The following is a 17,527-nucleotide window of genomic DNA, read 5'->3' as shown; positions in this document are numbered from 1 at the left end:
GTCAGTTCAGTCGTTCGCTCGCTTCAGGCGCACTCGCATCCCAAGCTTTTGCCCGGTTACATTCGCTTTACCTTCCACACTCATTTTCTCTCTCTCTCTCTCTCTCTCTCTTAATTTCTCTCATTACCTCTTTGCCTCTCTCTCTCTTTTTTTCTCTCCCTCTCTCTCTCTCTCGGGCACACACAAAATCCATTGACGGTGAAGTGTCGTGCGTCGCTCCATTCCGTGTCAGATGATCAAGGTACCAGTGCCAAAAATTGTCGGACCATCGAGTCGACGACAATTTAGTCCAACACGTCGTTAATTATTTATTTATTATTATTTGTGTGCGTATTTTTTCGAAAGGAGGGTTTTCTGTTTGATTTCAGTTTTTTTTTCTTTTTAATTGTTAATTTAATATCTCTAGTGGTTCTCCCACTTTTTGGCTCTCTTTTTCTGTATTTTTTTTTTGAATAAAATGATGCACGGATATTTTTGTGCCGAGGCAGAATATCATCGTGGCATTCTCGTGCAGCCTCTCGATACACCCACAACTCGACGGAGACACATTGAAAATGTTTTATGATAAACAGAAATTTTTGACATGAATGATTTTAAGTTGGTTTTTTTTTCTTTCTTTTCGACTGGAGAAAGATATTTGGTGCGGATTAAGATTGGAATTGTTTTGCATCATGAAGAATCTTTTTTTAAGTTGAGAAAAGAATTTTGATTTTGAAGTAGAAACAAAATTTTGGTGCAGGATTAGCGGAAGAATGTACTGCAGCATCTGAGGAAAAATTGGGAGCAATTTGGTGCAGCATTTGGATGAACAAATTGGTGTAGCATTTGATAAAAAATTTTGTGCTGCATTTGACAAACATTTTGGTGTAGCATTAGGAGAAATATTTTTTTAAGCATCTGCTGAAGAATTGGGAACAATTTGGTGCTCCATTTGATGAACAATTTGGTGTTGTATTTGATAAAAAATGTTGTGTAGCATTGGCAAAATAATGTGCTAAAGAATTAGGAACAATTTGGTGCTTCATTTGATGAACAATTTGGTGCTGTATTTGATAAACAATTTGGTGCTGCATTTGATAAACATTTTTGTGAAGCATTAGCAAAAATATTTACTGCAGCATCTGCAAAGGATTAGCAATAATCGGTGCAGTATTTGATAGATTTTTTGGTGCTGTATTTTATAAAAAATTTAATGCAGCATTTGATAAATAATTTGGTTTAGCGTCAACAACAGAATTTGCTGCAGAATCTGCTAAAGAATTAGGAACAATTAGGTGCAGCATTTGATAAACAATTTTGTGTTGCATTTGATAAAAAATGTTGTGCAGAATTAGCAGTAAAATAAACTGCAACATCTGCTAAAGAATTAGGAACAATTTGGTGCTTCATTTGATGAACAATTTGGTGTTGTATTTGATAAACAATTTGGTGTTGTATTTGATAAACAATTTGATGCATCATTTGATAAACAATTTGATGCATCATTTGATAAAGAATTTTGTGCTGTGTTTGATAAAAACTTTGGTGCAGCATCAGTAGAAATATTTACTGCAGCATCTGCAAAGGATTAGGTACAGTTTGGTGCAGCATTTGATAAAAATTTTGGTGCAGCATTAGCAGAAATATTTACTACAGAGTTTGCCTAAGTATTAGGAATAATTGGTACAGCATTTGATAAACAATTTGGTGCAGCATTTGATAAAAATTTTGGTGCAGCATTAGCAGAAATATTTACTACAGAGTTTGCCTAAGTATTAGGAATAATTGGTACAGCATTTGATAAACAATTTGGTGCAGCATTTAATAAGATTTTTGGTTCTGTATTTGATAAACTTTTTGGTTCTGTATTTGATAAACTTTTTGGTTGTGTATTTAATAAACTTTTTGGTGTTGTATTTGATAAACATTTTGGTGCTGTATTTGATAAACTTTTTGGTTCTGTATGTGATAAATATTTTGGTGCTGCATTTGATAAACATTTTGGTTTAGCTGTTGATAAACAATTTGGTGCTGCTCTTGATAAAAAATGCAGTGCAACACTTGCTGAAAAATTCGGAAAATTTTGTTGTAGAATCTGCTGAAGAATTAGGAACAATTTTGATGCAGCGTCAGAGGATCAATTTTGTGCAGCATCAGCAGAAAGTTTTTTTGCAGCGTCTGCGGAAGAAGTAGGAAGAATTTAGTGCAGTAACCGGATAGCAATTTAATGCTGCATTGGACAAACTATTTGGATAAATTAGTGCAGCATAAGTGGAATAATTTTGTGCAACATTAGGAGAAGAATTTGGTGGAGCACTAGTGAAAAAATTCAGTGCATTTTATTTGCTGCAGCATTTCTTCAAGTGTTTGCAACAGAATTCACTGTTTAATTTGCTGAAGAATTAGGAACATTATTTGGAGTATTTTCTGCAGTATTTCTAGGACTATTTAGTGCAGTATTTCTTGGAGTATTTAGTGCAGTATTTTTTGAGGTATTTGCTGCAGTATTTGTAATAGTATTCGCTGCACTTTTTGGAATAGTATTTGCTGCACTTTTTGGAATAGTATTTGCTGCACTTTTTGGAATAGTATTTGCTGCACTTTTTGGAATAGTATTTGCTGCACTTTTTGGAATAGTATTTGCTGCAGCATTTGTTCGAATATTTGGTACAGTATTTGCAACTGCATTTATTAGAGTATTAGCTGAAGAGTTAGTGATTTTTATTGAAGAATTTGATGCAGCATTTATTGGAATATTTGATGTGGTATATGGTGCAGCATTTATTATAGTATTTGCAACAGAATTCACTGGAAAATTTATACTAGAAAATTAAAGAAACAAATAGTAACATTTCTTGGACTGTTTGCAACAGAATTCGTTGGAATATTTGCAGATTAACTAGTAAAGGAATTAGTAAAAGAATTAGTAAAGGAATTAATAAAGGAATTAGTAAAGGTATTAGTAAAGGAATTAGTAAAGGTATTAGTAAAGGAATTAATAAAGGTATTAGTAAAGGAATTAATAAAGGAATTGGTAAAGAAATTAGTAAAAATTATTGGATTATTTGCTACAGTATTTTTTGGAGTATTTCCTGAAGCAAAAAGTGAAATTATTTAGCAACATTTAGTGAAGAATTTGGAGAAGGATTTGTTGTAATATTTGGTGCATTATTCGCTGCAGCATTTATTGGAGTATTTGTAGCAGAATTAATTGCAGTATTTGCTGTAGTAATAGCAACATTTATTGGATTATTTGGTGCACTATTTGTTAGAATATTTAGTGCAGAATTTGTTGAATATTTGGTACAGTATTCGATGCAGTATTTTCTGTAACATTTCTTGTAGTAATCGTTGTAGTATTTTGTGGAACATTTTATGCACTATTTGTTGTATTATATGATGCATCATTTGTTGTAGCTTTTGTTGGAATATTTGGTGCAGTATACGCTGCAATATTTGTTGGAGAATTTAGCGCAACTAATAAACAATTTCGTGCAGCAGTTGTTGAAGAATTTAGTGCAGAATTTATTGGGGGATTTAATGCAGAATTTGTTGGAGTGTTTGCTGGAACATTAATTGAAGAATTTGCAGCCGCTTTTCTTGAAAAGTTTTAATAGCTACAGCATTTGTTGAAAAATTCTATCAACATTTGCTAGATTATTTGTGCAGCATTTTTGAAGAATTTGATACAGTATTTGTTGGAGTATTTACTACAGTATTTGTTGGAGCATTTGCTACAGTATTTATTGGAGTATTTGGTTCATCTGACTGACAATTTCGTTTAGTATTTGTTGGAGGATTTAGTGAAGAGCATTTAGTGATTTGTTGGACTGTTAGCTGAAGCACTAGTTGAAGGATTGTTAGCAGTATTTGTTGCAGCATTTGTTGGAGTATTTGTTGGAGTATTAGCTGCAGTATTTGTTGGGGTATTTGCTGCAGCATTTGTCTTAGTATTTGCTAAACTATTCTCTAGAGTATTTCCTTAAACATTTGTCAGAATATTTGCTACAGTATTTGTTGGAGAATTTCCTGCAGCACTTGTTGGAGAATTCGGTGCAACATCTAGTGGCAAATCCGTTGCAGCATCTTTTGGAGAATTCGATTACTAATCCAAAGAGGAATAGTAGGAAGAAGTACAGCATCTTCGAACTGAATTCACACAACTTTTAAGTATTTTTCGCTAATTAGAAAAAGAGGAAGAAGAACGAATAAAAGTACAGCATCTTCTCAAGCTTTCTCCCCTGTTTGATGATAATTTTGGTTTTCGATTATTAACCAAAAAGAAGAAGGAAAAAAAGAAGAGCATCAAGAAGAAGAATAAGAAGAAGAGCAATAAGAAGAAGAAGAAAAAGAAGAAAAAAGAAGAGCAAGAAGAAGTGGAAAAATCTAGAAATAGCAAAAATACCAGTACATCAAGAAAAAAATTGTAACAAGAGACGGAAGTGTTTGTGCAATTAACGGAAAGGACTTTTTGAGCGTAAGGATAAAACTGCGGATAAACTATAAAATTAGATCGAGGGTTTATTAAAGAATACCCATAAAAGTGAATACATCCATTAAGGATTACATGCACTGTTGGTTTTTAGTGGAGAACACCTATAAAGTACCGTCGCTTAAGGATGCAACATCTATAACCGTCTGTTGAAGAAGCATCCATAAACCCTCTGTTAAAAGAAGATCTATAAAGTGTAACATCTGTTAAAGAAGTCCTATAAAAAGACTTTCACATACACACACACACAAATACCATTGCCACAAGTCAATATTTTCAAATAAAAAAAAAACCATCATTACAGGATCATTAGAGCGTTCTCCAAAAAAACAAAAATTAAGAATCTGCAAGTTTATTATTATTTTTCCCCTTTTCATTCTAGAAGTGAACTGATATAGTGAGAAGGCGAATTAGTGCGATCGCGAAAAGAGAGTGAAAGTGAGTGCTCGCGTCGAGAGAGAGAAAGGCAGAGAAATAAAAGAGAGATCCTTATCTCACATTAATTTGGGGGGCTGCTTAAAAAAAGGGTTTAAAAAAGGGTTTAAAAAGGGTCAAAAAAAGGGTTTAAAAAAGGGTTTAAAAATGGGTCAAAATGGGTTTAAAAAAGGGTTTAGTAGGGCTTAAAAAAATTTCTAGAATGGTTTAAAGTAGGGACGGTTTTCTCAAAAAGGATTTTCATAAATAGGGTTTTTAAAAAAATGGTTTTAATATTGGGGGTTGAACAGTTTTAATAAAAAGGGTTTTGAAAGTAGGGTTTTAATATTCGAGGGTTTAGTAGGATTTTTATAGAGAGGGTTAAGTAGGGTTTTAATAGAAAGGGTTAAAATAGAGTTTTCATAGAATTTTGTTTTGATAAAAACACTACTTTTAAAAAAATGTTTTTTAAAATCAATTTTTAAGAAATATTTTTTTAAAAAAAGAAAAAGAAGAAGAAGAGTGAGAAAAAAAGAAAGTGTTTTGTGTACATGGAAGATGTTTTTAGATGATAAGATAAAAAATCAGCAAAAAAGAAGAGAAATGTAGAATTATGTATGTGCAGTGTATCGAAACTTGAGTGAATTTAAAAAAAAAGAAAAGGAAAGAGATTAATTTTCGAGAAAAAGAAAAAAGAAGAAAAAGAAGAAGAAGAAGAAAAAAGAAGTGGTTCATATACCACAAGCAGGGAAGATGCTGCTTCACGAGAGTCTTGTGCCTCTGACACTCTTGGTGGTCGTATATCGTCCGATGACATTGCACGGACGCAGGGTCGCGCCGCTTATGGAAGACGATTGGGCGAGGAGGCCACATCGCGCTACCGGTGAGTGACCACGTTTTATTCTCCCTCTCTCTCTTGCTCTTGGTTACTTTTCCCGCCCACTCCTACACGACATCAACATCTAATTCTTGATTTTCATCCAAATTATTACCAACTAACATGCAATAGACCGGTATTCATTTGTAATAGCATTCTATAGCGATTTGCTTCTACGAAATGGATGATTTTCTTTTTCTTTTCTTTTCTTTTTTTTTTTGTTTTTACAACATAAACTGTGTGGGATTATTTTTTAAATAATTTGTGGTTAAAGTGCGGTTGTAATTTTGGATTTATTGAGCTTTAGTTCGTGATTTGAAAATCGTTTCTGATTTATTATTGGATTTATCCGTCGGTTTTGATTCATGAATGTAAGATTTATTTTTGAAAAATGTTTATTATGTTTCTTTTGGGTTTGGAGAATTTAGAGACACAAAATTTTATGGAGAGTTGAATAAAAAATTTGTTTGGAATATTTTCTGCAACATTTATTAAAGTATTTTTTTTTATAAAATTTGTTGAAAATTTTTGATGAAATGTTGTTGCGAATACTGTATCAAATGCTGTAGCATTCGATACAGTATTTGCAACAACATTTTTGACAAAAATTGTTGGAAAATTTGATGAAATGTTGTTGTAAATACTGCATCAAATGCTGTAGCATTTGATACAGTATTTCCAACAACATTTGTTGAAGTAATTGATAAAATATTTATTAGAGTATTTGCTACAAAATTTCTTGGAGTATTTGATGTAAAATTTCTTTAAGTATTTGCTGAAATATTTATTGAAGTATTTGGAGAATAAACTACAGCACTTGATGCAGAAGTTGCTACAACATTTGTTGAGGTATTTGCTACAATATTTGTAAAATTATTATTTACAGCATTTAATGGAATATTTGTTGCAACATTTGTTAAAGTATTTGCTACAGTTTTTGTTGGAATATTTACTGCAGTATTTGTTAGAAAATTTGGTGAATTAGGTACAGCGTTTGATATAGTATTTGTAACATTATTTGTTGGAGTAATTGGTCCAATAATTATTGGTGAATTTGGTACAAAATTTCTTGGAATATTTGTAACAACATTTGTTAAAGTATTTAGAGAATAAAGTAAGAAATGTGATACAGTATTTGCTACAAAATTTGTTGAAGTATTTGCTACAATATTTGTTAAATTATTTACTACAACATTTGTTGAAGTATTTAGTACAATATTTATTAGAGTATTTGCAACAACATTTAATGAAATATTTACTGCAACATTTTCTGAAAGTATTTGCTATAATATTTGTTGGAACATTTGGTGCATTATAGGTACAGCATTTCATATAGCATTTGTAACAACATTTGTTGGAGTAATTGCTACAATAATTATTGGGAAATTTGTTACAAAATTTATTATATTGTTTGCAACAACATTTGATAAAGTATTTGGAGAATAAAGTAAGAAAGATACAGTATTTGCTACAACATTTGTTTAAGTATTTCATACAATTTTTGTCAAATTATTTGCCAAAGCATTTGTTGGAGTATTTGTTACAGTATTGTAGCTATTGTTTGAGTATTTAATTCATCTTTTCTTTGTGAATACGATGCAGCATCTGTTAGGAGAGTTGTTAGAGAATTTGCTACAGTATTTGTTTTAGAATTTGTTGTAGTATCTTCTGAAGTATTTTCTGCAATGTTTGTTGTAGTATTTATAGCAGCACTTAGTGAAGTATTTATTGGAGTATTTCATTTAGAATTTTTTGCAGTTTCTTCTGAAGAATTTGTTGTAATCTTTGTTGAAATATTTGGAGAGTAAAGTACAGCACTAGATGCAGTGTTTGTTAAAACACTTTTTGGAGTATTTGGTACAACATTTATTAGAATATTTGTTACAGTATTTGTTGGAATAGTTGCTACAACATTTAATGGCATATTTGCTGCAACATTTGTTGAAGTGTTTGCTACAGTATTTGTTGGAATATTTGCTACAGCATTAGCTCAAACATTTGGTGACTTAGGTACAGCATCACTAAGCACTATAGATACAGTATTTGCTGCAACATTTGTTGAAGTATTAACTACAATATTTGTTAAATTATTTGCTACAGCATTGGTTGCAATATTTGTTGTAACTTTTGGTGCAGCATCTACTACAGTATTTGCTGCAATATTAGTTGCAGCTTTTAGTGCATCATTTGTTAAAGTATCTGTAGTATCTCCTGCAGCATTTGGTGCATTATTTGTTGTAACTTTTAGTGCAGCAATTAGTAAAGTATTTGAAGCTAAATTTGTTGTAGCATTTAGTGATTTGCTGCATTATTTATTGTAGTAATTAGTGGAGTAACTAGTAAAGTATTTGCTTCAATATTTGTTGTAGCATTTATTGCAACAACTATGAAAGTATTTGATGCAATATTTGTTGTAGCATTTATTGTATCAATTGCTGAATTATTTGCTGCAACATTTGGTGCAATATTTTCTGTAGCTTTAAGTGCAGCAACTACTAAAGTACTTGCTACAATATTTGTTGTATTATTGCTGCTTTTAGTGCAGCAACTAAAAAAATATTTTCTGCAATATTTGTTGTAGCATTTAGTGCAGCAACTGTTGTACTATTTGCTGCATTTAGTGCAACAACTGTTGGAGTATTTGCTGCAGGATTTTTTGTAGAAATCGTTGTAGCATCTTCTAAACTATTTGCTGCATTATTCGTCCCAGCAATTAGTGCATCAAATAGTGAACTATTTACAGCAGCATTTCTTCCATTTTTAATCATTTGTTCTACAGCATTCGTTGAAATATTCCCAACAGCATTTACCTTCTTAACATTACCTGAATTATTGAAAAATACCATTTACAGCATCCGCTCTACAATTCAATTCACTCCAAAAAAAAGAAGAAGAAAAAAACTCTTCTACCATATAACGGAAAACAAATTTTCACACAGATCGCAAAAAGGCATTTTCATTCCCAACTCTTTAAGTATATAAACCTTTTTTTCCAATCTCTTTTTTATCTCCCAACACAAACACACACTGTACAATTAACTTGATTTTACCAAGAACGTTTATAAAAATGTAGTACACACGAGTTAGACGAGTGGACAAAAAAGGATTTTGATCAGAAAGTGCGCGCGCTGTTTTTAATGATTTAGGGACATTTTGTTTTGTGAAGGGGGATTTAAAAGGAAGGATGAAAGGAGGCAAAAAAAGGCAAAAAAAAAAAAAAAATTCAACACTGCCTGTTAAGTAAGAAGAGAGCAAAGTGAGCAAGAGAGAAGGCAAAAAACAAGTATATCGCCACCGCGGTTGTTAAGGTCTTTTTAATCGTCAACGGCTATTACTTAATTTGCAGGTTTGAGTAGCTATCATAATCTGTAAATTACATGTCACGAGCTTAGGAATTATAAAACCGTATCCTGTATCCTACCAGGTGTGTTGGTTTTATGATAAAGGGATTAAGCACACATGATGTTATAATTTTTTTTTCCCTTCTCTAAATGTTCTGTTAGCATCCTTGATTTTTCTCGTTCTTTCTTTCTCTTTTTTCTTCATTTTTCCACTTTTTCTTGATTTTTCTATTTCTTTCATTCCTTCTTTCCTTCTTTTTTCTTTTGTTTTTCATTTTTTGCTTCAATCTTTTTTTATTCATTTTTTGCTTTCTTTTTTCATTCATTTCATTCATTCCTTTCTTCCTTTTTTATTATTTTCTTTTTTTCCTTTCTCACTTCTTTATTCTTTCATGGTTCTTTTTTTTTCTTTCATTTAATTTTTCTTCTTTATTCATTTTTATTTATTTCTTTTTTTCTTCTTCCTCTTTTTAATCATTTTTTATTCTTTTTTCATTCTCAATTCTTTACCCCTTTCTCCTTTTTACTTATTTATTCTTTCTCTTTTCTTTATTCTTTAATACTTCTTTTTTTCTTTCATTTATTGGTTCTTCTTTATTCATTTTTATTTATTTCTCTTTTTCTTCTTTCTCATTTTTCATTTCTTTCTTCTTTTTTGTTTTTTATTCATTCTTCTTTATTCTTTACTCTTTTTTCTTTCTTCTTTATTTTCTCATTCTTTTTCTTTCGTTTTTTCTGTTTTTAAATCTTTCCATTATTTTATATTTTTCTTTCTTATTTCATTATTCTTTCTTTCTTCTTTTCAAGTTCTTTTTTTCTTTTTCTTTCATTTATTGAAATGATAAATTCTTTATTCATTTTTATTTATTTCTCTCTCTCTGGTTTCTCCTTTTAATCAGTTTTAATTCTTTTTTTGTTATTCTTTCTTCTTTATTCTTTACTATTTCTTAGTTCTTTATTCTTTATTTTTTCATTTTTTTTCTTTCTTTCTTTAAAAAAAATTTTTTTGTTCAATATTTTTTACCTTTCCTCTTTCTTTTTTTCCATTTAATTTCTTTCTTCTTTTTATTTTTTATTCTTTTTTCTTTCATAGTTCTTTATTCTTTATTTTCTCAGTTTTTTCTTTCTATCTATTCAGTTTTTAAATCTTTCTACTATTTTCTTTATTTCTTTTTTTTTCTTTTTTGTTTTATTGTTTCTTCTTTTTATGCTTATATTTCTTTCTTCTTTCTTTTTTCTTTAATTCCTTTTTCTTTATTTCTTTTAATCATTACTTTTCCTTCCTTTTTTCTTCCTTTTTCATTTTTTTCTTTTTTTATCATTCATATTTCTCATTATTTCTTTATTCTTTTTACTTTCTTTTTCATTTTTATTTCTTTCTTTTTTCTTTTAATTTATTGTTTTCTTAATTTATTTCTTCTGTAATGTCCTTTTCTGTTTTCTTTAATCCTTTCTTCTTTATCTTTCTTCATTCTTTTTTTCTTACTTTCTCATAATAATTTACTTTATTCTTTATTCTTTATTCTTTATTCTTTATTCTTTATTCTTTATTCTTTATTCTTTATTCTTTATTTCTTTATTCTTTATTCTTTATTCTTTATTCTTTATTCTTTATTCTTTATTCTTTATTCTTTATTCTTTATTCTTTATTCTTTATTCTTTATTCTTTATTCTTTATTCTTTATTCTTTATTCTTTATTCTTTATTCTTTATTCTTTATTCTTTATTCTTTATTCTTTATTCTTTATTTTAATGATCTTTCGTTTTCCTTTTTCTATTCTACTCTTTTTTCTTCTTTTTTGGTCTTTCTTTATTATTTCTTTGTACTTTAATATTTATTCTTCTTTTTCCTTTATTGCTTTTTACTTTATTCTTTTCATTCTTATTATTATTATTTATATTTTCTTATTCTTTATTAATTTTTTACTCTTCTTCCTTTGTTGTTAATTTCGTATTTATTTTTCTTTTTTAATTTCATTTTTCTCTTTCTTCTTTATCATTTGTTGTGTTTTCTTTATTCATTTCTTATTAATCTTCTTTATTTTGTCTATTCTTTCTTTTTTGGTATTTCTTTATTCATTCTTTCTTCTTTAATTTATTTTTATTCTATTCTCTTTATTCCTCTATTGATTATTCTTATTTTCTATATTCTTAATTTCTTTTTTCGTTTACTTTGTTTCTTTTTCTATTCTTGTTATTATTTCTTTCTTAAATTTTTTCCTTTTTTCCGCCCTCACTTATTTTTTTTTCTTTAATCCTTTCTTGCTTATCTTTTTTTATTCTTCATCTTTATTTATTTTTCTTTATCTTTCTTCTTGTATCTTTTCCTATTTCCTTTTTGTCTTTTTTTAATTTTTCTTTATTTCTTTCTTTTTTAGAATTGATTTTTTTTGTTCTTGACTAATTTTTTCATTTTCTTTCTTTTATCTATACCATTCGTTTCTTTTTTTTGAATCTTTCATTTTTATCTTTCTTTATTCCTTTTTACTCGTTCTTTTTATTTTTTTTGCATTTTTTATTTTTTCTGTCTTCTTTCATTTATTTTTCTAATTTTTTTTTTACTCCTGTATTCTTTATCTTTTTTCCTGAGTTTTTTTTACTTATTTCTTCTTTATTTTTCTTTCTTCTTTATTCTATCTTTCTTTTCCATTGTTTTTTAAATTAATTTCTTTCTTCTTTGCGTTTCGATCTTTATTGTTTTCTTTATTCTTTTTCGACTTCTTCTTTTCTTCTTTCTTCCTTCTTTTCCTTCTTACTTCTTTAGTCTGTCTTTTTTTCTTTATTTCTTTTATCTTTACAATTATTTTATTTTTCATTACTGCTTTTCCATTTTGTTTGATCTTTAGCATTCTTTTTTTATCTCTTTCTTTTTCTTTATTCTTTCTTTCTTTCTTCTTTCATTTATTTATATTTTTTTTGCTTTATTCTTTCTTTTTATCTTTCTTTCATGTTTTCTTTATTCTTTCATTTATTTTTCTCTTTTCTGCTTTATTCTTTCTTTTTATCTTTCTTTTTTTTATTACTTTTTCTACTTCTTCTTATTTGTTTTTCTTTATTCTTTCATTTATTTTTCTTTTTTCTGCTTTATTCTTTCTTTTTACCTTACTTTATTCTTTTTTACTCTTTCTTCTTGTTTTGTTTTTCTTTATTGTTTCTTTCTTCTTTCATTTAATTTTCTTTACTTTCTTCTTTTTCTTCTCCTTCTTTGTTTTTCTTTATTCTTTCATTCTTCTTTCATTTATTTTTCTTTTTCTACTTTCTTCTTTTTTTTCTTTTTTTTTAATTCTATCTCTTATCTTCATTCTTTTTGAACTTTTTCTTTTCTTCTTTTTCCCTGTTTTTCCTTTCTCTTCTTCTTTTCCTTTTTACTTCTTTCTTCTTTATTTTTCTATTTTTTAATCTATCTTTCTTTCGTCATTCCTTTTAATTAATTCTTTCTTTTTTGCCTTTCGTTCAAGTTTTCCTCTCTTCCTGAATATTTATCACAATTTTTTCTTTTTCTTTATTGTCAAACAAACAAAATTGTGTTTCGCAATTTTTTTCGCGTTTGTAAAAGAACTTTTTTTTTCTCCAAATCCAAACGTTGCAAAAAAAAAAAAAAAAAAACTTGTCCCTATAAAAATTCTCTATCGAAGTATTATAGAGGCAATTAAAATTTAATTGGCGAGGGCAATAAATGCGAGGTCCTTAAAAAAAAGAAGTATACCGGTCATTTTAGTGATTTTTCTTTTCTCTCGTTTGTGTTTAGAGCGGGGAAAAAAAAATTTTCTTCCTTTTTTTTTTGGTATTGAAAAAAAATAAATTGTCAACATGCAAGAACGAGAGAGGAAGTTAACTGTTGTAACATGAGCTGTGAAGAAGGAAAGAGATTAAGTTTTGCATAAAGAGGCTGCAAAAAAAAAGGAAAAAAGAAAAGAGAGAAAGAAGAAAAATGAGCAAGGCGCACTTATCGTGTCTGGCTAATTCGACTTTGAAACGAAAACGGTGAAATGAAGGAAAAGAAGGAAAAGAAGGAAAAGAAGGCGAGCATTTGCGGGAGTTTGTTATGCGCTTGTGTATACGCATAGTCGTTGGTGTATATACAGTAGTTGGTCGTTACATGGCACGCAAACATAAGTGGCGTTTATATTTTACGTGTGAGAGAGAGAGGAGAGAAATGCCTGTTGAGCCGCGTCAACGCCACTATAGAAACCGGCAACATGAACCGGTTCACGTTTTACAAAAGTAGAATGCGAGAGACTTATCGGTGTTGCCGCCAATTTTAGATATTTTAGAATTTACGAAAATTCCTCAACACCCCCTCACAACCCCTTCCCCTTTTCACTACTATTGAGCCTAGGCAAATTGGAAAATAATAGAAAAAGGAGGGAGGAAATTTTGCAAAACTAAAATTTGCGACTTTTTATGGTGACAAACTTTTGATTTTTTTATTTTTCCGATTTTTTTTTTGGTGAATCCGAATTTAGGATTCTGTATGGTTCCAAATTTTGAATTTCGAGTCAAAATTTTTAGATTGGTAGTTTTGTTATTTTGGATTCTTTACAGTTTGGAAATTTGAATTATTTATTGTTCTAAATTTTCTTTTCTTCTGAATCCGAATTTTGGATTCTGTATGGTTCCGAATTTTGGATTTCGAGTCAAAATTTTTCGATTAATTTTTACTATTTTGGTTTCTTTAAAGTTTGGAAATTTGAATTATTTATTGTTCTAAATTTTGTTTTCTTCTAAATCCGAATTTTGAAGAACTTATTATGAATCCGAATTTTTAATTTTGAGTCAAAAATATTAAATTATTTGATGATTTCAAAGGTGAACAGTTAGAATCATTCAAAAATTAAATTCTTTCTAATTCTGCATTTCGAATTCTTTGTGAATCCAAATTTTGGATTCTTTTTAGTTTCAAATTTTGATTTTGAAGTCTAAATTTTTTGACTGCTTTATACATTTGCTATTTTTGATTCTTTACAGTATGGAAATTTGAATTATTTATAATTCTAAATTTTGTTTTTGTAATGAATCCGAATTTTCAATTTTGAGTCCAAATTATTAAATTGTTTATAATGATTTTAATGGTAGACACTGAATTTTTCTAAAGTTTAATTCTCTCTAGTTCCGCGCATTTCGAATTCTTTGTGAATCCGAATTCTTGACTGTGCTTATGGTTCTGAATTTTGGATTTTAAAGTCCGAATTTTGGATCCGAAGACCAAATTTTTAGAGCGTTTAATAGTTTTGCAATTTTTGATTCCTTACAGTTTAGAAATTTGAATTTTTTTATGGTTCTAAATTTTGAATTTTTAATGAATCCAAATTTTGGATTCCATATGGATCCGAATTTTTCATTTCAAGTCTAAATTACAAGAGTGTTTAATAATTTTAATGATGAAAATTTAGAATCATTCGGAAGTTAAATTCTTTCTGCTTCCGCATTTTGAATTCTTCGTGCGAATCCGAATTTTGGATTCTTTCTAGATCCGAATTTCGGATCCGAGTCCAGATTTTACAGTTGTTAGTGGCTTTAATTTTGGATTCAAAATTTGCATTGATTATAGTTGTAAAATTTGTTTTTTTTGCGGATCCGAATTTTGTATTCTGATAGGTTTCGAATTTTGGATTTGGACTCCAAATTTTTAGACTGTTTATAAGTTTTCCAATTTTTCGATTTTTTATATTTTCGAAATTTAAGTTATTTATAGTTCCAAATTCTGATTTTTTTCTAAATCCGAATTTTGGATTTTTAGGTCCAAATTTTTGAGATTGTCGGCGGTTTTAATTTTGGATTTTTAGGTACAAATTTTTGAGATTGTTGTCGATTTTAATTTTAAATTCTTTAAAGTTTCAAAATTGGAATTTTTTATGGTTCCAAATTTTCTTTTTTTTGTGAATCCGAATTTTTAATTTTTTTTTTTAAATCCGAATTTAGAAATCAATTTATTCTTCTCAATTTTAGGATTTTGAGAAGAAGGGGGAATTAAAATACAGTAAAATTGATACCGTTACCTAAAACAATATTTATAAACATTAAGCTTAATTCATACGTATACCAAACAGGGTCTCGTCACTGATAACGAGATCAATAAATTATTGATTTAACGTAGTTATTCTTGTTCATCTCGATTGATCCTATTTAACCTTTATAAAGTCGACAGAATAATCGACAAGGATTTGTATAATTGGCATATCGATTCTGAAAAAGAAACTTCACTTTACTTTAATTGACCCGATTTTTTATTTTCTTCTCTCCATCCACATAACATTTTCAGTGTTGAAATGATTAAATCAAAATTTTCCCCATTTAATTCACTTGCAAGTAATAATAATAATAATAATCGTTAGTTGAATTCGTTTCGATTAATCGATCATCAACTCGCAATTAATCGCCAATTTCACTCGATTATTCAATTCGATAATCGATTCAATAAATGATTCTATAATCGACTCAATAATCAATTCTACAATCGATTCTATAATCAATTCTACAATCGATTCAATAATCGATTTGATAATCAATTGTATAATTAATTCAATAATCAATTCTATAATCGATTCTACAATCGATTCTAAAATCAATTCTATAATCGATTTAATAATTAATATTCGATTCAACAATCGATTCAATAATCGATTTGATAATCGATTGCATAATTAATTCAATAATCGATTCTTTAATCGATTCTACAATCGATTCCATAACGATTCAATAATCAATATTCGATTCTACTATTGATTCAATAATCGATATTCGATTCTGCTATTGATTCAATAATCGATATTTGATTTTACTATCGAGTCAATAGTTTATTCTACAATCGATTCAATAATCGATTCTATAATTGATTATATAATTGATTTAATAATCGATTCGGTAATCGATTCAATAATAGATATTCGATTTAATAATTGACAATCGATTCAATAATCGAATCCTAGTAATTGACTATCGATAATATACAATCGATTTAATTAAATTAAATATTTGATTCAATCGATTTGAATAATCGATAAATAAATTCGATTAGTTCTATCGATATAATTGAGTAGTAATCGAGTACAATCGATATAATCAAATAATGTAATCGATAATTAAATTCGATTAATTGCAGCAATAAAATAAAATATTGATTATACGTCGAATGGAATAGAAACTTTAATCTTGATATCGATTAATCGATTAGACAAATCGATTGCTTTCTATGTACAAACTAATCGACACCTATATTGATTTGATTGAGCGATTAAATATTTTCATCTGATTGATCGAGCGTATAATCGATCGTTATTAAATTACCGATTAAATGAATTGAGAAAGAAGGAAAAAAAAACTGGAGATCGATTTGATTTTATTATTAAGGGGGAAAAGAGATTAAAAATTTGATTTTAAGATCAGTTGACGTTGACAATTTTTTTTTTTTTTTGCTCTTCTCGTCTCTCTCACACACACACAGACACTATTATTGAGATAATTTATTTTAATTCGTGCGTTTTAAATCAAGATATGTATCGCGATACTAATGCGTAGTATATATACGAGAGGCAGGAGACATGTATATATATAACGTAAATTCATTGGGACCATGACTCAATGAATGTAAATGTATTAATGACGTAATTTGGCTGTCAATAATGTTTGAAGCGAAAGAGCAATAATATGGCTAATAGGTTAGTGGCTTTTTGGATACAGAAAATAGCATCCCTAATGATGTTTAATAATAGAATCACAGAAAATTTATATTGTAATTTTATTGAGAATTAATATTTATAGTTATCTTGACACCTTTTTTCTTTTCATTTTTTTTTATTTAATTAATAATTTTTTTTTTTTTTTTTTTTGAAAGAAATTGTAAATTTAATAATAGGAAACAAGTAGGTAATTTTTTTTTTGAAACAATTGTGATAGTTTTAAATAGACTGTAATTTTAATAAATAAATATCAATTTTAGAACGGTAACGCTATTTTTAGGTGATGACACTATTCATAGTTGTTACTTAAAAATTTACGTTTAAAATTATTGGATAATGTTAATAATAGTGAAGAATTTAATAATTGTGGTAACGCTATTAATATTATTAACGCTAATATTTATGACGCTATCATCACGCTAACGCTAATTAATTAATAATCCTATTAATTAATTATTGATATTATCCTATTAATTTATTATTGACTCTATTAATTATTATAATAACGCTATTTATGATAGTAATAGAATAAGATTAGGATTTGTGATAGTAATGACGGTAAAAACATTAATGACGCTAGAATTAGTGATGACGGTATAATAACGTTAACGCTAGCGTTAACTATTAACCCTATTCATTATTATTAACTCTATTAATTATTTTAAATATTTTTTCTATTAATTATTAATATCGCTATAAATAAGGACTGATGACAGTAGTGACGGTAAAAAATATTTACAGACGC

At 28.3% G+C, this 17,527-nt stretch overlaps 1 protein-coding gene across 9 annotated transcripts in view; it reads left to right on the top strand.

Annotated features, from left to right (window-relative positions):
- LOC122512669 (dorsal-ventral patterning protein Sog) overlaps positions 1-17,527 on the top strand; it is a 223,569-nt gene that overhangs the window by 73,956 nt on the left and 132,086 nt on the right. Inside the window, exons 1-2 of one of the 9 annotated variants that reach the window (XM_043628639.1) lie at positions 5-55; positions 5,454-5,768. The exons of 2 other annotated variants lie outside the window; for them this stretch is intronic. In XM_043628639.1, the coding sequence (XP_043484574.1) occupies positions 5,639-5,768 (130 nt within the window). In that variant the 5' untranslated portion in view covers positions 5-55; positions 5,454-5,638. Of the gene's footprint in view, positions 1-4; positions 5,769-17,527 lie in introns of those variants that run through there. 6 more of the 9 variants (XM_043628643.1, XM_043628641.1, XM_043628640.1 and 3 more) reach the window with 6 other exon arrangements.

This window comes from Leptopilina heterotoma, unplaced genomic scaffold (genome assembly GCF_015476425.1).
Source record: "Leptopilina heterotoma isolate Lh14 unplaced genomic scaffold, ASM1547642v1 Lhet_123, whole genome shotgun sequence".
Lineage (NCBI taxonomy): Eukaryota > Metazoa > Arthropoda > Insecta > Hymenoptera > Figitidae > Leptopilina > Leptopilina heterotoma.
Note: the sequence above shows the minus strand (reverse complement) of the source record. Positions and strands in the feature narration are given on the sequence as shown.